The sequence below is a fragment of the Phocoena phocoena genome, chromosome 5 (assembly GCF_963924675.1).
Source record: "Phocoena phocoena chromosome 5, mPhoPho1.1, whole genome shotgun sequence".
Taxonomy (NCBI): domain Eukaryota; kingdom Metazoa; phylum Chordata; class Mammalia; order Artiodactyla; family Phocoenidae; genus Phocoena; species Phocoena phocoena.
Genome location: NC_089223.1, coordinates 109,119,781 through 109,145,033, shown reverse-complemented (window position 1 = coordinate 109,145,033; position 25,253 = coordinate 109,119,781). Strand labels below are relative to the sequence as shown.

Below are 25,253 nucleotides of genomic sequence, written 5' to 3'. Positions count from 1 at the left end.
GTTTAGGAAGGTAAGAAAAACTAATTACAAGGGTATTCTTCATGTATCTTTCTCCATCTTCCCTGTCCTTCATCCTAACTTACCAATCTGGGGCTGAGAAAACATCAACTTTAATGTATAGGAAATATATCTTCTGTGAAAGTCACTAATAGGGGTTCACCTAGAGAAACCAGTGTGGTATTGCAGGCCATCATTTTTTCTATAGTGAATAGGACTATGGCTGGAATAGTAACTGTCCCAAGGTTGAACTAATATAAAAAAGAAAGTATTAGCTATCAAAGCATATCCCCAAATAGACCCTTCCATTTTGCCTTATTCCTAACTCACATTAAAGACAACTACTGCAGAGGCATGAAAACACAGCAATAAATACCAACTGAGATCCCAATTATGGCAAGGAACCATGCTATACAAGGCAGATGGTTGGGTGGCTAATTGTGAATAGATGAAGGGGAAGGGTTCAAGAAGATGCTGCAAAATTCCACTATAAATAAAGCAAATAAATTGCAAAGGTGAGCTAATTTCCAATTTTTCTATTAGGCAGTATCATCTTTAACCTTCATGCAATAAAAGTCAGATTGGAAATGCACTGATTTTCAACCATGCTTTGGTGAACTTTTCATTCAACCTACCAGGATTTGTTGGGTTGTTGGCTGTAGCCAGGGAGGTGTGGTTTTGGATTAGATTGTCTTGGGTTGACGGAAGGCCTGAAGCTGACCACGCAAAAGTACTGTATCCTGAAAGACTCTGCTGCTGGTGGTACTGTTGTGATGGTGGAGGTGGAAGTGGTGATGGATGGCTGATAGCTGTATTTTGACCAGAAAATGAATTATCTCTAATTGGCCTGACAGTCGGAGCATTCTGTGAGGTAAACATTTGCTGCCCATATGGATCACCAGCAGGTAGAGAGGGATATGAAACACTAGGATATGCAGCATTAGAAACAGTTGACAAAGCATAGTGACCGCAAGTAGAGGGAAATCCCTGAGCAGCAACAGAAGAATTGTCAGAGTACATGGCTGGACTATTGTAATGATTCACAAAAGAGGAGTATGGCTGGGAGGCACTCGTATGCAAATGTGATGCTGATGACCCGGCACCTTGGAATGATCCCAGAGTGGATCCCACGACATGAGGGGCAGGAGGAACGCTGCCATACATCTGCTGTGCTCCTGGTTGTGGGCTTGCTGTGTTAGGAGTCACCACATTTTGTGTTGGTACCCTATAGAGACCAGAGTAGTAATCATCACACTGGCTATCCAATGGCAATGAGGTCATTTTCTCAGGTCCTTGAGAGTAATGTCCTGAGGGAGCAGTGTAGCTTTGAGGATGCAATCCATACCCAGATGGAACTTGCATTTGATTCTGTGCCGGACCTGAAAAAAAAAAGAGCAAATGTTTATAAGAATTAGTAAGAAGGTAACTAACTTTTAAGCACAGTTCCCACCTAAATGTTGCCCTAATTTACTTCTTCATAATCCCAAATTGTTACAAGAGATTATACCCTGATAGACCCACTGTGATAGCCTCCAAGATGGCCCCCAATGACTCCCACCCCCTGGTACTGACCCCCTCCCACAATATACCAGGAGTGGACTGTGTGACCAACAGCATATAGCAGAGGTAATGATATATCACTCCAAAGACCTGCCCAGTCTTGGGCGCTGGCACTCTCTTAGATCACTCACTCAGTGTGGAAGAACAAAGCTGTCAAGTTGTGAAGAGCCCTCTGGAGAAACCCATGCAGTGAGGAACTGAATCCTCCTGACCAACAGCTAGAGAGAAACTGAGGTCTGCCAACAATCACAGGAGTGAGCCTGGAAGCAGATCCTTCATACCAAGTAGAGTCTCTCTCTCTCTTTTTTTTTTTAATTGAGGCAAATTTATATAACATACACTCAACCATTTTAAAAGGTACAATTCAGTGGCATTTAGTACATTCACGCTCTTGTGCAACCATCACCTCTAATTTCAAAACACTTTCATCACCCTGAAAGGAAACCCATCCCCATTAAGCAGTTGCTCCTCACTCCTCCCTGGCAGCTACTAATCTGCTTTCCATCTTTGTGGATTTACCTATTTTGAGTATTTCATATAAATAGAATCACCCAGTATATGACCTTTTGTGTTCGGCCTCTTTCACTTGGCATAATGCTTTCAGGGTCAACCACATTGTAGCCTGTATCCGACCTTCATCCCTTTTTATGGCTGAGTCACATTCCATTGTATGGACAGACCACGATTTGTTTCTCCATTTATCAGTTGGTGGGCATTTGGCTGTGATGACAGTGCTGCCAAGGAGTAACTGGATATTAAACTTCCGACGTTACTTTTTTTTTTTAACATCTTTATTGGAGTAGAATTGCTTTACAATGGTGTGTTAGTTTCTGCTGTATAACAAAGTGAATCAGCTATGTGCATACATATACCCCCATATACTCTCTCCCTCTTGCGTCTCCCTCCCACCCTCCCTATCTCACCCCTCTAGGTGGTCACAAAGCACCAAGCTGATGTCCCCGTGAGATGCAGCTGTTTCCCACTAGCTATCTATTTTACATTTGGTAGTGTATATATGCCCATGCCACTCTCTCACTTCGTCCCAGCTTACCCTTCTCCCTCCCCGGGTCCTCAAGTCCATTCTCTACGTCTGCATCTTTATTCCTGCCCTGTCCCTAGGTTCTTCATAACCATTTTTTTTTCCTTTTTAGATTCCATTTATATGTGTTAGCTTACAGTATTTGTTTTTCTCTTTCTGACTTACTTCACTCTGTATAACAGTCTCTAGGTCCGTCCACCTCACTACAAATAACTCAATTTCGTTTCTTTTTATGGCTGAGTAATATTCCATTGTATATATAATCCATTTACATTTAAGGTAATTATCGATATGTATGTTCCTATTACCGTTTTCTTAATTATTTTGGGTTGGTTTTTGTAGGTCTTTTCCTTCTCTTGTGTTTCCTGCCTAGAGAAGTTCCTTTAGCATTTGTTGTAAAGCTGGTTTGGTGGTGCTGAATTCTCTTAGTTTTTGCTTGTTTGTAAAGGTTTTAATTTCTCCATCGAATGGGAATGAGATCCTTGCTGGGTAGAGTAATCTTGGTTGTAAGTTTACCCCTTTCATCACTAAATATGTCTTGCCACTCCCTTCCGGCTTGCAGAGTTTCTGCTGAAAGATCAGCTGTTATCCTTATGGGGATTCCCTTGTATGTTGTTTTTTGCTTTTCCCTTGCTGCTGTTAATATTTTTTCTTTGTATTTTTGATAGTTTGATTAATATGTGTCTTGGCGTGTTTCTCCTTGAATTTGTCCTGTATGGGACTCTCTGTGCTTCCTGGACTTGATTGACTATTTCCTTTCCCATGTTAGGGAACTTTTCAACTATAATCTCTTCAAATATTTTCTCAGACCTTTCTTTTTCTCTTCTTCTTCTGGGACCCCTATAATTCGAATGTTGGTGAGTTTAATGTTGTCCCAGAGGTCTCTGAGACTGTCCTCAATTCTTTTCATTCTTTTTTCTTCATTCTGCTCTGTGGTAGTTATTTCCACTGTTTTATCTTCCAGGTCACTTATCCATTCTTCCGCCTCAGTTATTCTGCTATTGATTCCTTCTAGAGAATTTTTAATTTCATTTATAGTGTTGTTCATCACTGTTTGTTTACTCTTTAGTTCTAGGTCCTTGTTAAACGTTTCTTATATTTTCTCCATTCTATTTCCAAGATTTTGGATCATCTTTACTGTCATTACTCTGAATTCTTTTTCAGGTAGACTGCCTATTTCCTCTTCATTTGTTTGGTCTGGTGGGTTTTTACCTTGCTCCTTCATCTGCTGCATATTTCTGTCTTCTCATTTTGTTTAACTGTGTTTGGGGGTCTCCTTTTCGCAGGCTGCAGGTTCATAGTTCCCGATGTTTTTGGTGTCTGCCCCCAGTGGGTGAGGTTGGTTCAGTGGCTTGTGTAGGCTTCCTGATGGAGGGAACTGGTGCCTGTGTTCTGGTGATGAGGCTGGATCTTGTCTTTCTGGTGGGCAGGGCTGCATCTGGCAGTGTGTTTTGGGGTGTCTGGGAACTCAGTATGATTTTAGGCAGCTTCTCTGCTAATGGGTGGCGTTGTGTTCCTGTCTTGCTAGTTGTTTGGCATGGGGCGCCCAGCACTGGAGCTTGCTGGCCATTGGGTGGAGCTGGGCCTTAGCATTGAGACGAAGATCTCTGGGGGAGCTCTCGTCGATTAATATTACATGGGGCCGGGAGGTCTCCAGTGGTCCAGTGTCCTCAACTCGGCTCTCCCACCTCAGAGGCTCAGCCCTGACACCAGACCAGAGCGCCAAGACCCTGTCGGCCACACGGCTCAGAAGACAGGGGAGCAAAAAAAAAAGAAATAAAAAAATAAATAATTAAAATGAAAAAAAAATAATAAAGAGAACCACCAACAAACAAATCCACCGATATAACAAGCACTAAAAATTATACTAAGATAAACATACAAATCAGAAACAAATCAGTCGCAGACAGCAAACCCCAAGTCTACAGGTGCTCCCAAAGTCCACCGCCTCGATTTAGGGATGATTCACTGTCTATTCAGGTATTCCACAGATGCAGGGTACATCAAGTTGATTGCGGGGATTTAATCCACTGCTCCTCAGGCTGCACAGAGAGATTTCCTTTTCTCCTCTTTGTTCGCACAGCTCCTGGGGTTCAGCTTTGGTTTTGGCCCCACCTCTGCGTGTAGGTCGCCCTCAGGCATCTGTTCCCTCCCAGACAGGACGGGGTTAAAGCAGCGGCTGATTAGGGGGCTCTTGCTCATTCATGCCGGCGGTAGAGGGGTGCGGTAGTTATAATTGGAATGTGGGGCGAGCCTGTGGTGGCAGAGGCTGGCGAGACGTTGCAACAGCCTGAGGTATGCTATGTGTTCTCCCGGGGAAGTTGTCCCTGGATCACAGGACCCTGGCAGTGGCGGGCTGCACAGGCTCCTGGGGACAAGGTGTGGACAGTGACCTGTGCTTGCACACAGGATTCTTGGTGGCTGCACTAGCAGCCTTAGCATTTCATGCCCGTCTCTGGGGTCTGAGCTGATAGCCGCAGCTCATGCCCGTCTCTGGAGCTCGTTTAGGCGGTGCTCTGCTTTCTGTGGGCAGACAGGGAAGGAATCCCCTCTCCTTGCGCACCCCGAAACAATGGTCTCTTGCCTCTTACGCAGGTCCAGACTTTTTCCCGGACTCCCTCCTGGCTAGCTGTGGCGCACGAGTCCCTTCAGGCTATGTTCACGCAGCCAACCCCAGTCCTCTCCTTGGGATCCGACCAAAGCCCGAGCCTCAGCTCCCAGCCCCCGCCCGCCCCGGTGGGTGAGCAGACAAGCCTCTCAGGCTGGTGAGTGCTGGTCGGCACCGATCCTCTGTGCGGGAATCTCTCCGCTTTGTCCTCCGCACCCCTGTTGCTGCGCTCTCCTCCGTGGCTCCGAAGCTTCCCCCCAACCCACCCCGTCTCTGCCAGTGAAGGGGCTTCCTAGTGTGTGGAAACTTTTCCTCCTTCACAGCTCCCTCCCAGAGGTGCAGGTCCCGTCCCTATTCTTTTGTCTCTGTTTTTTCTTTTGCCCTACCCACGTACGTGGGGATTTTCTTGCCTTTTGGGAAGTCCGAGGTCTTCTGCCAGCATTCAGTAGGTATTCTGTAGGAGTTGTTCCACATGTAGATGTGTTTTTGATGTATTTGTGGGGAGGAAGGTGATCTCCATGGCTTACTCCTCCGCCATCTTGAAGGTCCCCTCCCAAGTAGAATCTAACTAGAGTCCCAGCTGATAGCCTGACTACAATCTCATGAGACCCTAAACCAGAACCACCTAGCTAGGCTGCTTCATGTCCCTCAGAAACTATGAGATTAAATATTTGTTGTTTTAAGTTGATAAATTTTGGGGTATTTTGTTATGCAGCAATAGATAACAATATACCTAGCATGGAAGACGTTCAAACCTTTCTTACAGGCTTTTTTTTTTTTTTAAGTTATAAAAGTAACAATATATCCACTGTTAAAAGACATTCAAACAATGAAGAATATAAAGTGAAAAGTGCAAGTCCCCTTCTCTCCCTGGTAGCTTATGTCCTATGTCCCAGATGTAGCTACAGTTAATGGTTTCTTGTGTATCCTTTGTATACCTATATACACATATGTAATGTATATATAAGCATATATATTTAAACAGGCATAGATCATACTACAGTTTGACAACTTCATTTTTTTACCTAATATATCCTGGATCCCCTTCTGTGTTAGCATATACAAACTTCATTCTTCTTCTAAAAGAATCTATATGGTATTTCATTGTAGAAACATAACATTATTTACCAAATCCCCATTGATGAGTATTTATTCCAGGGAGAGAACTAATTTATGAAGTCAACTTCTTTGATGAATCTGCAGGGTAAGTTCCTAGAAGTGAAACTGGAGGTTCAAAGGGTTTGGGGGCTATTAAAATTGACCATTATTGCCAAATAACTCTCCAAAAATGTCTATCAATTTATACTGCTCAGCAGTAATGCTTAAGAATGCCTCATCTTCCCAACACTGAGCACCATTTTAATCTTTGCCAATCTAATAAGAGAGAAACATTTTAGTTTGCAATACTAGACTTTGAGTGATGCTCAGAATCCTTTCGAATGTTTCTCAGCCATTTGGGTATCTTTCTTTGTTATTTGCCCTTTTCCCACAGGATTGTGCTTCCCTTAATAATTTATAAATGTTCTTGTATGTTAAGAAATTTAACCGTATGTTATTATTATGTGCTGTCTATATTTTCCCTGTTATTGTTTGTCTTTTAACTTTGTTCATGTTGTCTCTTGCTATAGTTTCTCAATTATTATATAGTAAAATCTTTCATGCTTGATAAATTTTAAAATCATACTTAGTAGAGCCTGCCCCATTCCAATGTTATAAAGCTATATACCAATGTTTTCCTCTAGTGCTTTTAATACTTCCATTTTTATGTATTTATCTTTGATCACTATAGAATGTATTTATTTTATCAATACCATTAAAGTTAACAATAATATTAATATTATTAATAGTCTAAACATTACTAAACATTAGATTTTGTGCCGCTCACTGTTCTAAATGTTTTACATACATTCACTCCTTTAATCCTCACAGCCCCCTGAAGTAAACAGTATCATTATAACCGCTTTATAAATAAAATAAACGAGGCACAAAAGTTAAGTTGTTCAATACAGTCACATACTTAGGAAGTAAGAGGGCTGGGATTTGATTCAAATAATCTGGCTCAAGTCCGTGCTTTCAGACAATGATCTGCTGCCCCTCGCTACACTAAAATCCTGCTACCTTTCTTTAGCCAAGAAGAAGGTCAATTATCTCAAACAATGGAATTCTAGCTTTGCTTACAAGGGCAAATTTAATTATCCTAGAATCTAATTTTCTTGTCTTGTGGAATGAAATAGATTATCTGTATCATACCTCAAATGAAAAGATAATCAAAATATATATATATATTTCAAGCTGTTTCAAGTTCACTGACACAAAGAAAGTGCCACTGTATTCTTTGCCATAATAATGTATAAAAATAGAAAATAGACAATGTGTTTATAAAAGATATATGAATAATTTCCTTATTCTGTTTTCAATTCCTACTAAATAATGCAGTGGAATCTTAATCTTTGGTCATTTAAATACATACTCCATGGCAGATACAAACATAACTTACACAATCAAGCTGTAAAGAAAAAATAATGGCCACACTTCCAAGAAGCATACAGAGAACCAAAACTCAGGTAACACTGTTTTACTAGGTATATAATTTACTTTTCTTACAGGATATTCTACATGATCACAGTTCATTTAGAAGAATTTAACATGCTTAAAAAAAGTGTAAACTGTTCTCCTCCTTCTCTTCCTTAAATATATTTTAAAAATGGATTTGCTGGATATACATATAACTGATTCACTTTGCTGTACACCTGAAACTAATAAAACACTGTAAATCAACTATACTGCAATAAAAATTAAAAAAAAAAACAAAACACAGGATTTGCTACTCTTCATTACAGTCACAGAAAACCCAACACTGGTACAAATTGATCAATCAAGAGAAGAGCCAAGTCAGAGTTAGAGAAATCTGTTTAAATATCTACCCACTTCATGATCTGATTTGGTTCATCTATGCCACATGATGTGAAAACAGGAAAATCATCATCATCATGTCCAAGCTACTCAAATGCCATTCTTCTAAAAATAACAGGAAGGTTGTATCGGCTGAAATTTATCAGAAGTGAATTACCCACCCAAAAAATCCTATTTGCCTTTTCAGCCCATCAAAGAAAAGGAAGGTACTTACTTTGTGGGAGGGGGGGGGGACGCAAAGGTAGGAACAGCTAATTATATGTTGGTGCTTACCATTCCTTACACTATATCAAGATCTAAATGTTCCAAGTGTACCCCCCAAAATGTCTAATATAATTTAATCAAAATAATAAATGAATCAAGACTTCGTTGAAAGCAAAATGATTGTTTTAAATATTTTAAATCAACTTTTAAAGCCTGCAAGGGGGGAAAACCGCGGGGGCGTGGGGATGGTGGTGTGCTGAATTGGGCAACTGGGATTGACATGTATACACTGATGTGTATAAAATTGATGACTAATAAGAACCTGCTGTATAAAAAAATAAAAACTTTTAAAGCCTGCACTGAAAAAACAAAACAAACCATAAAGATCAGTTTAAATTGAAAAAAACTGGTATCTAGGACAAGCAAATATTTTTTAAAATTTTGTCTTACTGTGACCTAGCAAGGCATGCACTCTCTTTTCTTCAACCTTAAAATATATTAGATAACTCAACTTTCTCTTAGGGTATACTAGTATTAAAGTTTTATTTCTTCTGCATAAACTAAAAACTGAGCCTGGCAAATATCACAAATAAATCATTTATATACTCTTTAAAAAAAACACACACACACACTCTGTAAATTATGGGGTTTTTACTAGTATTAGCAGTTTCATTTGCTTATATTTCCTATAACTGCCTTAGCATCTGTGGCAGTTTTAAAACACAGTTCCCAAACTCTTTGATACTCTGCTGATTAAAGGGTAGGATCTGTCTACTCCTCTTGAATTTGAGCAGGCTTATAACAGCTTCCACTAATAAAGAATGGCAGAAGCAAAGCTGTGTGACTTCACAGGCTTGGTCATAGACAACTCAGCATCTGCACTGTTTGATGGAATATCTGCATATGGATCCCTAAGCAACTCCATAAGAAATCCATTTACTCCACAGCTGTCATGGTCTGAGGAAGAGAAACCACATAGAGAGGTCACCAGTAGGGACTCTGGTTTGAAGTCCCAGTCTCTGAGTTATTCTAGTCTAAGCGCCAGATGTGAGAATAAATAAGCCTTCAAGATCATCCCAATCTCCAGCCATCAAAATCATTTTAAGTCTTCCCCGCTGAGGCCCTAGACATCCCAGAGCAAAGCCATCTATGCCATGCCCTGTTCAAAGTCTTAGTTCAACACAGTCTGTGAGCATAATAAAATGGTTGCTTAACCATTGTTTTGTTGTAATTTACTATGTACTAATAGCAACTAGAGCAGCAATTACTGTTTTTAAAATTTCAGAATTCAGATTCTAAAACCAAAATACTATTTATAATAGCACACACACAAAAGGTAGTACTTAAAATACAAATCTAATGAAATATGTGAAGGATCTATATATAGAACTGATATACAGAACAAAACAAAACTATATATAGAACAAAACACTGATGAAAGAAATCAAGGATATGGAATGATATACCATGTTTGTGGACTGGAAGACTTGACATTAAGATGTAAATTATCTCGATTTTGATCTTTAGATTCAAACAATACCAATAAAAATACATGAAGGCTTTTTTATGGGTATCAACAAGCCGATTCTAAAATTTCTAGGAAAAGGCAAGGATACCAAAATAGCAAAAAACAAACAAAAAACTTTGAAAAAGAACAGTTGGAGGATTTGCATTACCCAAATTTCAAGACTTTATATACAACAATAATCAAGAAAGTGTGGTCCAGGGCTTCCCTGGTGGCGCAGTGGTTGAGAGTCAGCCTGCCGATGCAAGGGACACGGGTTCATGCCCCGGTCCGGGAAGATCCCACATGCCGCGGAGCGGCTGGGCCCGTGAGCCATGGCCGCTGAGCCTGTGCGTCCGGAGCCTGTGCTCCACAATGGGAGAGGTCATGGCAGTGAGAGGCCTGCATAGCACACACACACACACACACACACACAAAAAGAAAAAAAAAAAAGAAAGTGTGGTCTAGACAAAAGGCTAGACATACAGAAAATAATAAAAATAGAGCCACAAAAACACAGTCAACTGATTTTTTGACAATGGTGCCATGGCAATTCAATGGAGGAAAGACAGTTTTTTCAATTGACAGTACTTTTCAATCGATGCATAGTTCATATGCAAAAAAAAAATGAATCTCAACACATGTCTCAGATCTTAAACAAATATTAAGTCAAAACGAAGCATAGATTTAATGGAAAATTTTAAAACTTATAGGAGAAAATATAGAAGAATATCCAGGTGAATATGGGTTTAGCAATAAGTTCTTACCTATAACACTAAAAGCATGAAATATTGAAAAAGTGAATTTAATCAAATTAAAAACTTTTGCTCTGCAAAAACCACTAAGAGGATTAAAAGACAAGTAGCAGACTAGGAGAAAATATTTGCAAATCACATGCTCAGTAAAGAACTTGTATTCAGAATATATTAAGGACTCTTAAAATTCAACAGTGAGAAAACAGTCAACCCAACCAAAAACTGGTTAAAGATGTGAAAAGATAATCACCAAAGAAGATATATGGATGGCAAATGTATGCAAATATGCTCATCATTAGTCAGAGAAATGCAAATTAAAACCCCAATGAGATATCTCTATACACTCATTAGAATGACTGAAACAAAAACCCTGAAAATATCAAATGTTGGCAAAGATATAGTTTAACAGAAACTCTAATTTATTGTTGGAGCGAATGCAAAACAGTACACCTACCTTGGAAAATGGTTTGGTTGTTTCTTATAAAAGGTTAAACATACACTTACCATATGACCCAGCAGTCCCACTCCTACATATTTACCTAAGTGACCTGAAAACTAGTATTCACACAAACCCAGTGCCTGAATGTTTATAGCAGCTTTATTCATGATCACCAGAAGCTGGAAACAACCAAGATATTCAACAACGGAGGAATGGATAAACAATCCTGTTTATACATATACTAGAATACTATGCAGCAATAAAAGGGAACAGAACATTGTTTCATGCAACAGCATAGATGAACATGGTGAAAGAAACCAGACCCAAAAGATGATATATTTTATGGTTCCATTTATACAACACTCTGGAAAAGGTGAAGGAGAACAGCAATGGTTGCCAGGATTTGCAGAAGGGAGAGCTGTTAACTACAAAGGGACTGCATGAAGACATTTTTTTTATGGTGATGGAACTGTTCTGAATAGTATTGTGGTGGTTGATACTTGACTAGTACATGCATTCATCAAAACCCATAGAGCTGTACACTACAAAGAATGAATGAAATTTACTACATGCAAATTTTTGTAAAAAATCAACCAGATGTTGAGAAAATCTAGGATGGAATGCAGACTGTGACAAATCAGTCTAACTTTATTACAAATGTATGATAACCTAACAGAAGGATATTTAGGTAATACACATACAGATAAACAGGCAACAGATATAATTATATAAATAGGTTCACATACTTGGGTTCCTATACATATATATCCCCTAGCTCTGTCTGCTGAGAGAGCCTATAAACAGTGACACCACAGTAGCAATGAGCACATCCAAGGCCCAGTTTTTGGTTTCTTAACACCATGTCCCCAAAAAAGGAATCAGGGCTCCTTGGACGAAGAGCAGACTCTGGTGCTGCCATAGAGCAAGTAAAAGATGGAGCATCTGCTAATGCCAGAAAGTAAGGAAGTGCTCAAAAAACAAAAGGACGGTGGCCAAAGGACACAACAGCCAAACTGAAAGAGCTCCCAATGGCCAAAGCTGTAACAATTTGAGTAAAAATTTAAAATAATGATAGTATTGGCTTATAATCCAAAGAATAAAATAAATATTCTTAAGCCCATAATAATATAAATAAATGACTGAATAAGTTTTAAGATGGGAGAGAAAAGGGGGCAAGACTTCCTTACAGAAAAATTCCGAATAATATATGTAGAAAGAATGAGGGAAAAAGAAAATCACCATTAGAATTCCACAGCAATAATAACCACAGGCAAGAGCGAATGAGGAATGCTAAAGTTAGTACATGAAATTTTAAGCAGAGACAGGATAGTAACTTCAAAGTATCTCCCTAAGAATGTTTATTAATTACTGTGGTGATTTTAACATATGCCCACAAATTATTTGATACACCTCACTCCAGGAGGTAGGACATAATTCCCTTTCTGTTGAATGTAGGCTTGAGTTAAATGAGTTGCTCCCAACAGAGCAGGAAAAAATAAAAAATAGTAATTTTACAGTGGAGGAATCTGGCCAGAATGTGTCCCCCTCCAAATCCGTATGAAGCCCTAACCCCCAATTTGAAGGTATTAATAAGAGGTGGGGCTTTGGGGAAGTAATTAGGTTTAGATTAGGTCACGAGGGTAGGACCCTCATGAAGAATCAGTATCCTTATAAGAAGAAAACCATTCGAGCAGCGAGAAGATGGAGGTCTACAAGCCACGAAGAGGGTCTTCACCAGGACACAACTATGCTGGCACCCTGATCTTGAACTGCCAGCCTCTAAAACTGAGAAAATAAATGTCTGTGATTTAAGCCTCCTAGTCTATGGTATTTTGTCATAGTAGCCCAAACTAAGACATCTCTTCAATCAAGTGCACCCTGATCTTGAACTGCCAGCCTCTAAAACTGAGGAAATAAATGTCTGTGATTTAAGCCTCCTAGTCTATGGTATTTTGTCATAGTAGCCCAAACTAAGACATCTCTTCAATCAAGTGCCCAAGGTTAACATGATCAGTAATAAAACAAATTGATATCATGTAACCCCTGATATGACATGATAAGGGCACTTCAACTTCTGGGTATTCTTCCTAAAAAAATCATAACCCCAGTCTAATCATGGGAAAGCATCAGCAAACCCAAAGTGAGGAACTATCTACAAAATAACTTATCAGTCCTGTCAAAGTCCTAAAAAACAAAAAAAAGACTAAGAAATTGTCATAGACCAGAGGAGACTAAGGCAACACGACAATTAAATGCAACATGATATCCTGGATTGGATCCAGGAATGGAAAAAAAAAATACCGGAAAAACCGGTGAAATGTAAATAAAAATCTGTTGTTTAGTTAACTGTATTTCCCCAATGTTAATTTCCTAGTTTTGATAAAGGTACCATAGTTTTATAAGATGGTAAATCATGAGAGGAAGATGTTAATAAGACTTTAGAGGAAGCTAAGTGAAGGTTATTACATTTTCCGTACAGTGTATCACTTCCGCAAATCTAAAATTATTGCAAAATAACAAGTTTTTAAACCATCAATGAAAAAAGTGCTGGAAACGACCTACTAAATTGATAGACAAAATTTTTGAAACAAATGACTACACCAAACATAGCCACCAGAGTGATTTTCCTAAAAAAAAATCTGATTGTTACTTCCTTGTTTAAAGCTTTCTAAGGGTTTTTCTTGCCATCAAGGAAAAATACAAATTCTTTAACATGGCCTGTAAGATAGTGGAAGACAGAATATCCCTCCTTCATCCCATATGTCCATTTCCTAATCCCTGGAACCTGTGAATATGCTAGGTTACATGGCAAAGGGGAGGTAAGGTTACAGATAGCATTAGGGTTGTTAATCAGCTGATCTTAGAAGAGGGAGAATATCCTAGATAATCCAGGTGAGCTCAGTGTAATCATGAGAGTCCTTAAAAGTGGCAGAGGGGCTTCCCTGGTGGCGCAGTGGTTGAGAGTCCGCCTGCTGATGCACGGGACACAGGCTCGTGCCCCAGTCCGGGAAGATCCCACATGCCGCGGAGCGGCTAGGCCCGTGAGCCATGGCCGCTGAGCCTGTGCGTCCGGAGCCTGTGCTCTGCAACGGGAGAGGCTACAACAGTGAGAGGTCCGCGTACCGCAAAAAAAAAAAAAAGGTGGCAGAGGGAAGCAGAAGAGAGTCAGAGGGAGATGTGACTACAGAAGACTCCTCTGAGAGATGCAATGTTGCTGACTTTGAAGATGGAAAGAGTGGGCCACAAGCCAAGGAATGTGGGTAGCCTCTAGAAGCTGAAAAAGACCTTTGACTTTGCCTAGAGCCTCTAGAAGTGAATGCAGCCCTAATGACACCTTGATTTTAGCCCAGTTAGACTTCTAACCTACAGAAGATGAATTCATGTTGTTTTAAGCCACCAGTTTGTGGCAATTTGTTACATCAGCAAAGAGAAAACCAATGCAAAGACCCTTCATGATCTGACCCCTGCTTACCTCTCCCAACTCATTGCTTACCACTCCCCTTTCTCACAATGATTTCCTATAGGTATACCTTAATATACTGCGAGTCCTTACGTGGGTCCGCCAAAATTTGATCAATAAATAAAATGTAATTCTGCCACAACTCAGAATGCCTACTGTTATGATGAAGTGACACAGAATGCTGACCTGGTAGGAAGAGGTATAACTCGCCACGAGAAAAGCAAAGGAGCCACAGCACAACATCAGGTAAGGTTGTATGCTGGAGCTTTGCCTCAAAAGGCCATTGAAGAGGTTTAATTAGGGCAGAATATAACAGTTAAGTTGCCATATAAAGACTTCTGAAGAGGATCAAGTAAATTATGTGATATTTTTCTGAAACTTGCTTTTTAAAAATACAGGTATTCAAAGCTTAATTCTTTCAAGAATGCCACCAAACGCAGTGGTTAAGAATCCGCCTGCCAATGCAGAGGACACGGGTTCGATCCCTGGTCCGGGAAGATCCCACATGCCGCGGAGCAACTAAGTCCGTGCGCCACAACTACTTAGCCTGCTCTCTAGAGCCCACGAGCCACAGCTACTGAGCCCACGTGCCACAACTACTGAAGCCTGCGTGCCTAGAGCCCGTGCTCCGCGACAAAAGAAGCCACCCCAATGAGAAGCCCGTGCACTGCAACAAAGAGCAGCCTCCACTCGCTGCAACTAGAGAAAGCCCGTGCGCAGCAACAAAGACCCCACGCAGCCAAATAATAAATAAAAATAATTTAAAAAAAAAGAATGTCACCAAAAACTCTGGCACTAAAGTAGCCATGAGTGTGAAAAGGCTGAAAATCACTATTCCACACTCTCAAGTCATGCTTGTTCACCCCTGACTGTTCACACAGTCTCTTCCCTCTACCTGGAAACTTCAAAAACTCCCTCTACTCCCTTCATCTGACCAACTCTTACTCATTCTTCAGTTCTCAGCTCAGCTCTTCCTCTAGAAGACATTGTCTAACCCTACAAGCAGATGCCTGCTTAATGTTGTACTACAGTATTTTGGACAGTGCTTTCCACGTGGAACTCTAAGTGTACACTCTGTAAGTGAAAAACTTGGGCCTAGTTTGCTCTCAGCTCTATCATATCCTTAAGGCTTAGGATAGTGACTGGCTCATGGAATCCATTACTATATTTTGAAAAAAATTAAGCCCCATAAATAATCCTCAAATATTTCTGTATCAGGCATTTACCTCATCACAATTATCAACAAGAACTATATGATACTGAAAGAGAAAGATTCAAAACTTAATAGCTTCCACTATGTAAAGTCATTTATACGCTACTATGAGAACAAATATACAAGTCTGACTTTTTTTTTACCTTGGCATTCTACACTTTTTACTCTGTAGTAGTTCAAGTATAAGAACATTTGAAACAAAAGGAAAGTAAAAACCTACTGTATTTCATTACATCTAAAGTGTTTTGACACTGCCACTTTTTCTTCCCTTCTCACCAGATGTATGAGTTTCCTACTGCAAGTATAACAAATTATACAAATTCAATGGCTTGAAATAACACAAATTTATTCTTTTAGAGTTCTCGAAGTCAGAAATCCAAAGTCAGTTTCACTGGGCTAATATCAAGGTATCATGGGCAAAGCTGGTTCCTTCTGAGGCCTGAGGACAGAATCCATTTCTTTGCCTTTTTCAGCTTCTAGTAACCACCTGCATTCCTGAGCTCATGGCCCCTTCCTCCAACTTCAAAGCACAACATCCTAACCTCTGCTCTATGGTCACATTACTTTCTCTGCAGGCTGACTCCTCCAGTTTCTAATAAGGATGGTTGTAATTATATCAGGACTGCCCAGATCCAGGATAATCTCCCCAACTCTAATCACAGCTGCAGAGGTTTCAGCTGGTCAGCCTGACTGATATTATCATATACAAGCTAGATACAGCCTGATTTTCTATAAGCATCTATGCCCTCCTTAGCAAGAGTAAATTATCACAAGATCCACCCAAGGGATAGATCTGCCTCACTGACATAATCTCCTTTCAGAGATAAGAGTCTCACCAAAGGAAAACTCATTCTATTCCTGCTTTAAGCAAACTCGACATGAAAATCAAAATTTACCAATCAAGTATTTTATGGAAAGTCTAGTCACTATACAAAAACCCATAGGCTCTTAATGTTTTCTCATCCCCCCCCAGTCCCACAGAGAAGCAACATTTTTAATGTATTTTTGTTTCATTAGTCGTTTCCTGAATTGAATTTCCAACTTTTTAAAAAAGTCAGATGAAAAGTTTTCATTATCTTTAAAAGATAATGAAAGGTCATCGGAGTACAAACTCCTCTATCCTATTGAGATACAATTCGTCCTAATTGGGAGAAGGAGAATCAGATTTAAGAAGGTAATTCATTCATCACTGAGTAACCAAGAAGTCCGTCAATACTCAGCCAGTATGCACTTTAACAATCGTCCTCATCAAACTGTTAAAATGCTCTAGAACCAGCTGGTCAAAAGCCACAGTCCTGACCCTGACTCTCCGCTGCGCCCCACCATGCTGGCCCCTTGCCACACAGCCACTCACGACTTAGCAGCTAAAGGACTAATGCCTGGCACACTGCAGTCTGTCTGAATTCTGCTCTAGGGGCAAGGTTGGTATCCATTCAGGGGTCAGTACATGCAGTACTGAGTACTAAATAGTTTGAATATACTACCCCTACCAATAAAGTATCAATAATATTACTAAAATACATTTTTAGTGAGCATAAAATGTATACACACACATACACCTCTAAAGAAATCTGCAATTAGAAACTCCAGTTATTTAAAAACTGGGGAGTCTCAATCACATCTGATTCCCCTGGATTATTCCTCCTGATGGAGGGCTAATAGCTACAAAGGTAACTGTTCCAGTCACTGCTGGCAGACACAGCCTATGCAACCATTTGGATGAAATCTCACTGCACTAAGTATAGGTTATTCCTGCCACTACATCAGTTGTCCTCTTTGGATGTCATGATAATGAGTGCTAAGAGTGAAGGGGCCAAAAGAAAATCAATATTGTTTGAAAACCTACTATATGCCAGGTACTTTACTTTCCTATATATAATCTTATATAATTCTCTCAAGTCCTGTGAAGTACCACTATTGTCATTTTACAAACAAACAAACAGGGACAGGAAAGGTCACTAATTCATACAATTTCAAATAGTTGGGAAGTAGTGAAGAAGCCAGGTATTGCAGGTTCCAAAGCCCATTTCACAGAAATACTAGGAAAAACAAGCAAGTTAGGACCTGGCCACTGCCTAGGCAAGGCATTTTACTAGTCCCTCCCCCCTCCCTACTTCATCTGCTTTTTCCTCAGTTCCTCTTACAGGCAGCTTTCAGCACACAATTTTAGAAAACTTAAAACCGATGAAACCCCTCTTCCCGCAAACCAGCTAGCAGAGGTAGTGGCCTATTAGAGGAAACCTTCCAAGAGCAGATTCGTGGGAGGGAGTGTAAAAAAATAACAGACAAGTTCACTTACTCCATTGAGTGCCTACTGCATGCTGCCACGGAATGTGATGAGGAAAACTCACACGGTATCTGCCACATGAAGAATTTATATCCCGGTATTTTGAAGGGGACCCTCATTTGCTAAGCGTCTCATTTTGCTAAGCACCAGGTACTTTACAAAATAGTACCTCATTTAATGTAATCTTCTCAACAACCCTACGAGGGAGGTATTATTATCCCCTGAAGTCCAGAGATGTTAAGTAATTTTCTCCACAAAACCCTGGGCTGTAACAGAGCCTACAGCCTTTTCACTAGCCCTGAGCTGTAACAGAGCCTACAGCCTTTTCACTAGCCCTGGGCTGTAACAGAGCCTACAGCCTTTTCACTAGCCCTGGGCTGTAACAGAGCCTACAGCCTTTTCACTAGCCCTGGGCTGTAACAGAGCCTACAGCCTTTTCACTAGCCCTGGGCTGTAACAGAGCCTACAGCCTTTTCACTAGCCCTGGGCTGTAACAGAGCCTACAGCCTTTTCACTAGCCCTGGGCTGTAACAGAGCCTACAGCCTTTTCACTAGCCCTGGGCTGTAACAGAGCCTACAGCCTTTTCACTAGCCCTGGGCTGTAACAGAGCCTACAGCCTTTTCACTAGCCCTGGGCTGTAACAGAGCCTACAGCCTTTTCACTAGCCCTGGGCTGTAACAGAGCCTACAGCCTTTTCACTAGCCCTGGGCTGTAACAGAGCCTACAGCCTTTTCACTAGCCCTGGGCTGTAACAGAGCCTACAGCCTTTTCACTAGCCCTGGGCTGTAACAGAGCCTACAGCCTTTTCACTAGCCCTGGGCTGTAACAGAGCCTACAGCCTTTTCACTAGCCCTGGGCTGTAACAGAGCCTACAGCCTTTTCACTAGCCCTGGGCTGTAACAGAGCCTACAGCCTTTTCACTAGCCCTGGGTTGTAACAGAGCCTACAGCCTTTTCACTAGCCCTGGGCTGTAACAGAGCCTACAGCCTTTTCACTAGCCCTGGGCTGTAACAGAGCCTACAGCCTTTTCACTAGCCCTGGGCTGTAACAGAGCCTACAGCCTTTTCACTAGCCCTGGGCTGTAACAGAGCCTACAGCCTTTTCACTAGCCCTGGGTTGTAACAGAGCCTACAGCCTTTTCACTAGCCCTGGGCTGTAACAGAGCCTACAGCCTTTTCACTAGCCCTGGGCTGTAACAGAGCCTACAGCCTTTTCACTAGCCCACACTTCCTGACAATTCTGAGTATGCTTAGCCTACTGGAAATAATAGTGGCTTCCCCAGGGCTGAATATAACATGATCTGCTCTAACACGCAGTGCTGACTGTGAAGATACTCTCATTTCTAGGAAAGTCTGCTGAAGATTGGCTCAAAATCTGTTCTATTTCAACGTCTTTAGCATCTAATAAATACTTCAGGGTTTACAGGTGAATCAGAAAGATGGAAGTTAGCTGAAATACTAGGATCAGTAGCAATGAATGTGATTTACAAAAATCAGTACAGATATAACCTCAGAAACTGAGGGGGAGGGAGTGGCATGGGAATGAAAATACAATAAAAATAACCAAAGCAATACAGCAACAACAATAAAAACTAAACCCAGATAAAAGACACTTGTTTATATATTTTTTAAGTTCCTTGAGATATCTATTAATCAACCTAGGGGGAAATTATGTGTGCAGAAAGCTATGTTATACCATGGCAGTATCTTCATGAGAGGACTTGATGCTTCTGGTTAGCTAGAAAGGAAGACTAGAAACCTGAGACACAGATACTGCTCTGATCAAAAGAAACTTACTTCAGACACACTAGGGAGATTTGTATCATTTTAAATTTTGCATGTGCTCTCAAAGTTGAAGGGTTTCCTATAACCTACCAGACAGTATTGCTGAGTGAATGGTATATTTATTTATAGCTTCCATAATGAATTCTCATAATTCCCATTACTATCTCATCTTCCTTGCATTATTAACGATTAAAATGATAAAACTGCCAGTAGTATCATTCTTGGAAAAGGCACATGGAAGGAAGAAAACACATTTTCATTTGAAAATGAGCACCACTTGCTTCCTAAACGTAGAATTAAAAAGCAGTGTTTTACTGGTAAATTTGGGTGACCCACCGCCCCCCAAAATTCTAAAAAGACCTCTTTCAATTTAAGTCGATTGGGGGAAATTATAGGGTTATGCCATCATTACCAGGATATTATTCACTCAGTCTTCCCTTGTTTGAGGACTCAGTTTTGGAAGGACTCTCAAAAGGCAGAGTAAAAGTTGAAAAATATTCAACTAATACTTCATATGAAAATACAAATAATTCTAAACCGCCCACACGGTGCTCAATGAAAAACTAAAGTACAGAAATATAACTTCAAGGGAGGAAGTTTAAAAAGAAATATTTCAAAGACTCAAAGAAGTCAAATTCTATCTTCAAATAAATGGGGGAAAGCATGTTAACAATTAAACATAGAAAATAAGGAAAAGTAATAATGAAGGCCCGATTTCTGCCTCCCTACCCTTTCCAATATCAAAGTTTCTAATAAGAGACTTCTTAGAGTCTGGTAATGGAAAGAGATTGGACTTGGAACTAGAAGACTGTATTAGACTTCATTTAAGAAATGTTTAATGAGACTATAACTTGTTCTAGGCCCTGAATATACAGCAGTGAACAGGAGGCAGGCTGCTACCCTCAAGAAGCTCATACGGGCATTGGTGAAAAACACCCACCCAAAACTTTCTGGATCTGTTCAATTAGAGAAGTGAACTAGGTGTTTTACAGACTGTGTTCCCAAAACACCTGGACCTCCATCTCTATTTTAACCACAACAGCTCTGCTTTTTTCTGATTTCTATAGCAGGGCTCTGCAGGAAAACAAATCTGTTTTTAAAAATGTTTGATAACCGCTAAACTAAGTGATCTCTAAGTACCATTCCAGTTTTACAACTCTGTCTTCTGTGATGCTTCAAACTCATACTTCTGACCTATTTCTTTTTCACCGTGCTGGAATTCCACAGAGATATAGTAAAAGGCAAACTAGTTTACGTGGGGCTAAAGAATCAACCACAAACCTGAATGTCTGCTTAATCGTTATCTATGGGTGCCAAATACCATATAGCAAAAATTACTTTTTTCTAAGATTAACAAACAAAACAAAAACAAATTTGATCTTGTTATTTACCTACTTAAGCTACTTACTTTTACAAAAACAAACAAAAATTAACTCTACTTCTTTATCTTAATTTCTAAATTCCTTAGCATTTAAGGCCTTTCTGTAACTTGGCCCCTTTTAGGTATTCTTGGGTTTTCCCTCTCACCCAACACCCTTTCTGCCTCTTAGTTTCTAAATTTTGAGACTTCTGTTCATGTCCTTGAGACAGCCCTCCTCTCCTATCCATCCCTGTCAAATCCCTCAAGGTCATAACCAACTCAAATGTCACCAAAATACACGTCAATTTACAAGAAAGGCAGGGATTCTGTCTTTTCTACTAGGCTAACCTTGAGTTCCCAACTGGCAAGCATGCAAAAAATGTTGAAATGAATTATGTCAAAGTAACGATTATAAACAGCAGAAATCAAGCATCATCTATTTTCGGCTTCTAAATGTATTAACTGATTTGTTTTTACATATTTAACAGCCTGATCACAACTGATATCCTGCCATTCCTTGAGCGTTCACAAAATTTGTTAAGGCTGAGGTAAATACTTGCCACTCTAAAAACTGTACACTAAGACAATAATGCATACTCAGAAAATCAAGACACAATCCTTGGATCACTATTAATCATGGATTTAAAATATTCTAAAAGACTTGGGATCACTTCCTAAATTATCATGTTCTAGTTCCTCCACACACAAAGCTATTCTAAAAACAAAACAAAAACAAGAATTTATATCAAGTTTACAAGAACAAAACCTGCTCACAAATAATATCTTCATGTATGTTCAGGACAGAAGTACAAAACCTACTACACTGTTCACATTCAAAACCCACAGAGTAAACAATGACCAGTTAAAGTAAAGCATGTAATACTGACAAGTATGGCTGATCCAAAGGATAAGGCTAAGCCATCACGTTTGACTTATGAAAAAAATTCAACTTCTGGTTCTCAGGATAAACGATAAACTGCAAGCTTGAAAAGCATCAGTTATAAAATTTAGATGCTGGCTGAACTGGTTTATAAAGTCTAGTAAGTTTTCATATCACAGATTGGATAAAATAGGTCAGTCCAACAACCATTTTTAAAGAGTACCAGCAGACCTTGTTCTCTTTTACAGAGAACCAGACATATTCTTAAGTATTCAGTCCATCACTTTCGAGAGTTCTCATCTAAAATGTTATCGTCTATAAAGGGAGGCCCCCTCTCCCCCGGCCCCAGCCACGAACACTCCAAATTTCAAGATGAGGGAATACTAGAGCCGATCATTTTTCAGCTGAAACTCGCGCATCCCCAAAGCCCGCGACCTTAGTATGAAAGCGCTTTCACGGTGCATTGGCTGCTGCCGGTATGAAGGCCTTGCCTCAAACAGGGCCAACTCTGGCACGTTTTTGTGTTTTTGAAAGTGAAGCTGGGGGGGGGGGGGGGGCGGGGGGGGGGGAAACACCCAGATCTAAAAGTATTCGTTTAAATCCGTTTGACACCTGCTCCCTTTCAAACACGACCAGCAAACCAAACGCTCGAGTAGCGGCCGCAGCAGCAATGACAGATCTTGAGGCCGAACTGGGTCAGGGTTACAGTTACACTTGTGTTGCATCTTTACACCCTTTGTCTACAAACTTGGGCACTAACTTCAGTTCCCTTCCAGGCAGCGTGCTCGCCGGGCCTCAGAAATCAGAGCAATTTTCCTGAGACAGGAAGGGCACAACCCTCCCAGCTCCATGGCTACACCAGCCTTCCACGGACCACGCACTCTGCGGCCTCGGCTTTTCGCCCGGTATCTGGGCGAAGGGGTCGCCCGTGGAAACTCCCCTGCGCCCGGGCTGGATAAAAGGGATTTCACGCGGTGTCTGGTCTCCCCCTTTTCTATGGCCCCTACTCGTCCCCGTGGTTTCGGGCCCGGGGTCACACTACAGAGACAGCCCTGCTCCCTGATTCCCCGGGCCGGCCCCCACGCCGGGCCGCCCCTCCCCCCCCAGCCCCCCGAAACCCCCCGGGGCCGACCCCCGCCGCGTGCCGCCCGCCACCCCGCCCCGGCAGCCGCCCGCCCTCCCACCGCCCTCCCTCCCGCCCCGCCCGATTCGGCCGCGCAGGCTGCCCCGCCAGCACTAGGCCCCGCGCTCCGCCCCGGCCGCCCTCCTCACCGTTCTGCTGGTGAGGCCCCGGGCCCGGGCCCGCGGGCGCGGCGGCTCCTGAGGCGGCGGCTCCGCCAAGCTTGGGCGGGATCCGGGAACTGGCGGCCGGATGAGGTGACCCGGCGGGGGCCGACATGACGGCACTGCGGGCGGCGGCCGCGGCTCCGCTTCGGGTAGTTGGGCGGAGGGAAGGGAAGGGAAGGCGGAGCCGGAGCGGCGAGAGGAAGAGGAAAGAACGCGCCCGGCGTCACCGACGGAGTCGCCCGGGACCGTGGCTGGAGTGCTCGCGCTCCGCCCTGGAGCCTAGCTCGGCCGCTGCGGGCGCCGGAACCCCTCCCGGCCCTGCCCCGCCGCCGCCTCGAGCCCCGAGACGCGGGACTCCCACCCCGCGGGTCGCTCCCGGCAGGCGCTGACTGTGCGAGCCGCAGCGCCCCCTGCAGGCGGAGCCCGGCGCGCCCAGGCCGGAGGCGGGGCGCGGGGCGGCAGCCTCCCAGCCAGCCCTGCGACCTCGGGCCCAGGCGAACCTGCTGTCGCCTCGGGGCGAAAGGGGTGGACCAGGATAGACGGCGCTGGGCCCGCTCCCACGTGGGGCGGAGGCAGGAGCGCGGCGGGCCTGGGCCGGGCGGTGCGGTGCGGGGACGGGGTTCCAGAGCTGCGGGGTGACCTCCGGAGACCAAGGCAGCGCCTGGCCGGACTGACCCAGCTCACCCTTCCTCCGAAGAGGAACCCTGGGTTTGGCTTTTTTTTTTTTTTAATCTTGAGGTGTTTTCCCCCTTAATATTAAATCCTAAAGGAAATAGACATTCAAGCTCCCTGTCCGTAGGGAATTATAATCCTGGGCAAAAGAAAAGGAAATATTTCTCTATGATAAACACAGTATCTCAATAAGAATTGAGAACTTTTCCCACTGACTTAAATCCTGGGAAAGGAAAGGGGGAAATGGAGTATAAGGGAAGCTGAAAGGCAAACTTTATCGTCCTCATGATTTTTGCCAAGAGTTGGCTCATCCTATTGATGTTCAGAAGAGAAGCTGTAACACCCAAAGCAAGAACTCAGCGTGGTTTGTCTACGCTAGTGAAATCGTTGAATCTCTGGCCTGTCCCAGCATGTTAACTGGTAAGCAAGCCCTGGCAAGCAAGTCATTTTGCCATCTTGGAATCCTGAGTATGCCACAGTCATTCTGTGTTTGTTAGAAATGAAATTGTTCAAAAGCGTCGAATTCCGAATGGGATGTTGCAAGGTTTTATTTCTGGAGCGATGTCTAATTACTGAATGATTATGCCAAACATAAAGTGTGTTGTAGTCCTAGAATAATGCGAAGCTTCCCTTTAGTTGCTGCCGTGAATTAATGATACTTGGTGCTTTAATGCACCAAATGAATTACAAATAGGATTTCAGTAGTTGGATTTGTACTTTTGTTTTTGGAATTTATCTTTATTCTTATTTCCATAATTCTGATTAATTTTTCCTTTCCATTTTATACGCTACACTAGTAAGCAACCCAAGCAATACTTTTACATTACAATATCCAGAAGCTAAAATATACTAGTTCCTGCATGTGAAAGAGGCATTAAGCCAAATTCTTAGGTTTAAAAGCCAATAATTTTGTTAAATGTAAATTTTCAGAATCTTTAGAGAAAATTACACTGTACAGATATTATAACACAATCCTGTCCTAGAAAGCAATATCCCATTAATAAAACTACTTGAATTTTTTAACATTTTAGGTAGATAATTTCAAAGAAATACAAAGTAAGAGAAAGTAGTATAATGGACCATATATACTCATCAGCCAGCGTCAACATTTGTCAGTTCAGGGCTAATCTTGCTTATCTATACTGGCACCAACATCCACTCTCCCGAGATTAAGTTTTTTTCTTTTTGGCTGCTCTGTGCAGCATATGAGATCTTAATTCCCCGACCAGGGATCAGTTCCACGGCCCCCTGCAGTGGAAGTGTGGAGTCTTAACCACTGGACAGCCAGGG

General features: G+C 41.8%; 1 protein-coding gene across 3 annotated transcripts in view; it reads right to left on the bottom strand.

The window, feature by feature from the left end:
* The window catches only part of SEC24B (SEC24 homolog B, COPII coat complex component), a 93,826-nt gene extending 70,423 nt beyond the window's left edge, over positions 1 to 23,403 (bottom strand). For 2 of the 3 annotated variants that reach the window (XM_065877346.1, XM_065877347.1), the window contains exons 1-2: positions 23,277 to 23,403; positions 633 to 1,376 (exon numbers count right to left, since the gene is read on the bottom strand). In XM_065877346.1, coding sequence (XP_065733418.1) covers positions 633 to 1,376; positions 23,277 to 23,403 — 871 coding nt within the window. Of the gene's footprint in view, positions 1 to 632; positions 1,377 to 23,276 lie in introns of those variants that run through there. The other variant, XM_065877348.1, reaches the window with a different exon arrangement.
* Positions 23,404 to 25,253: the final 1,850 nt, after the last annotated feature.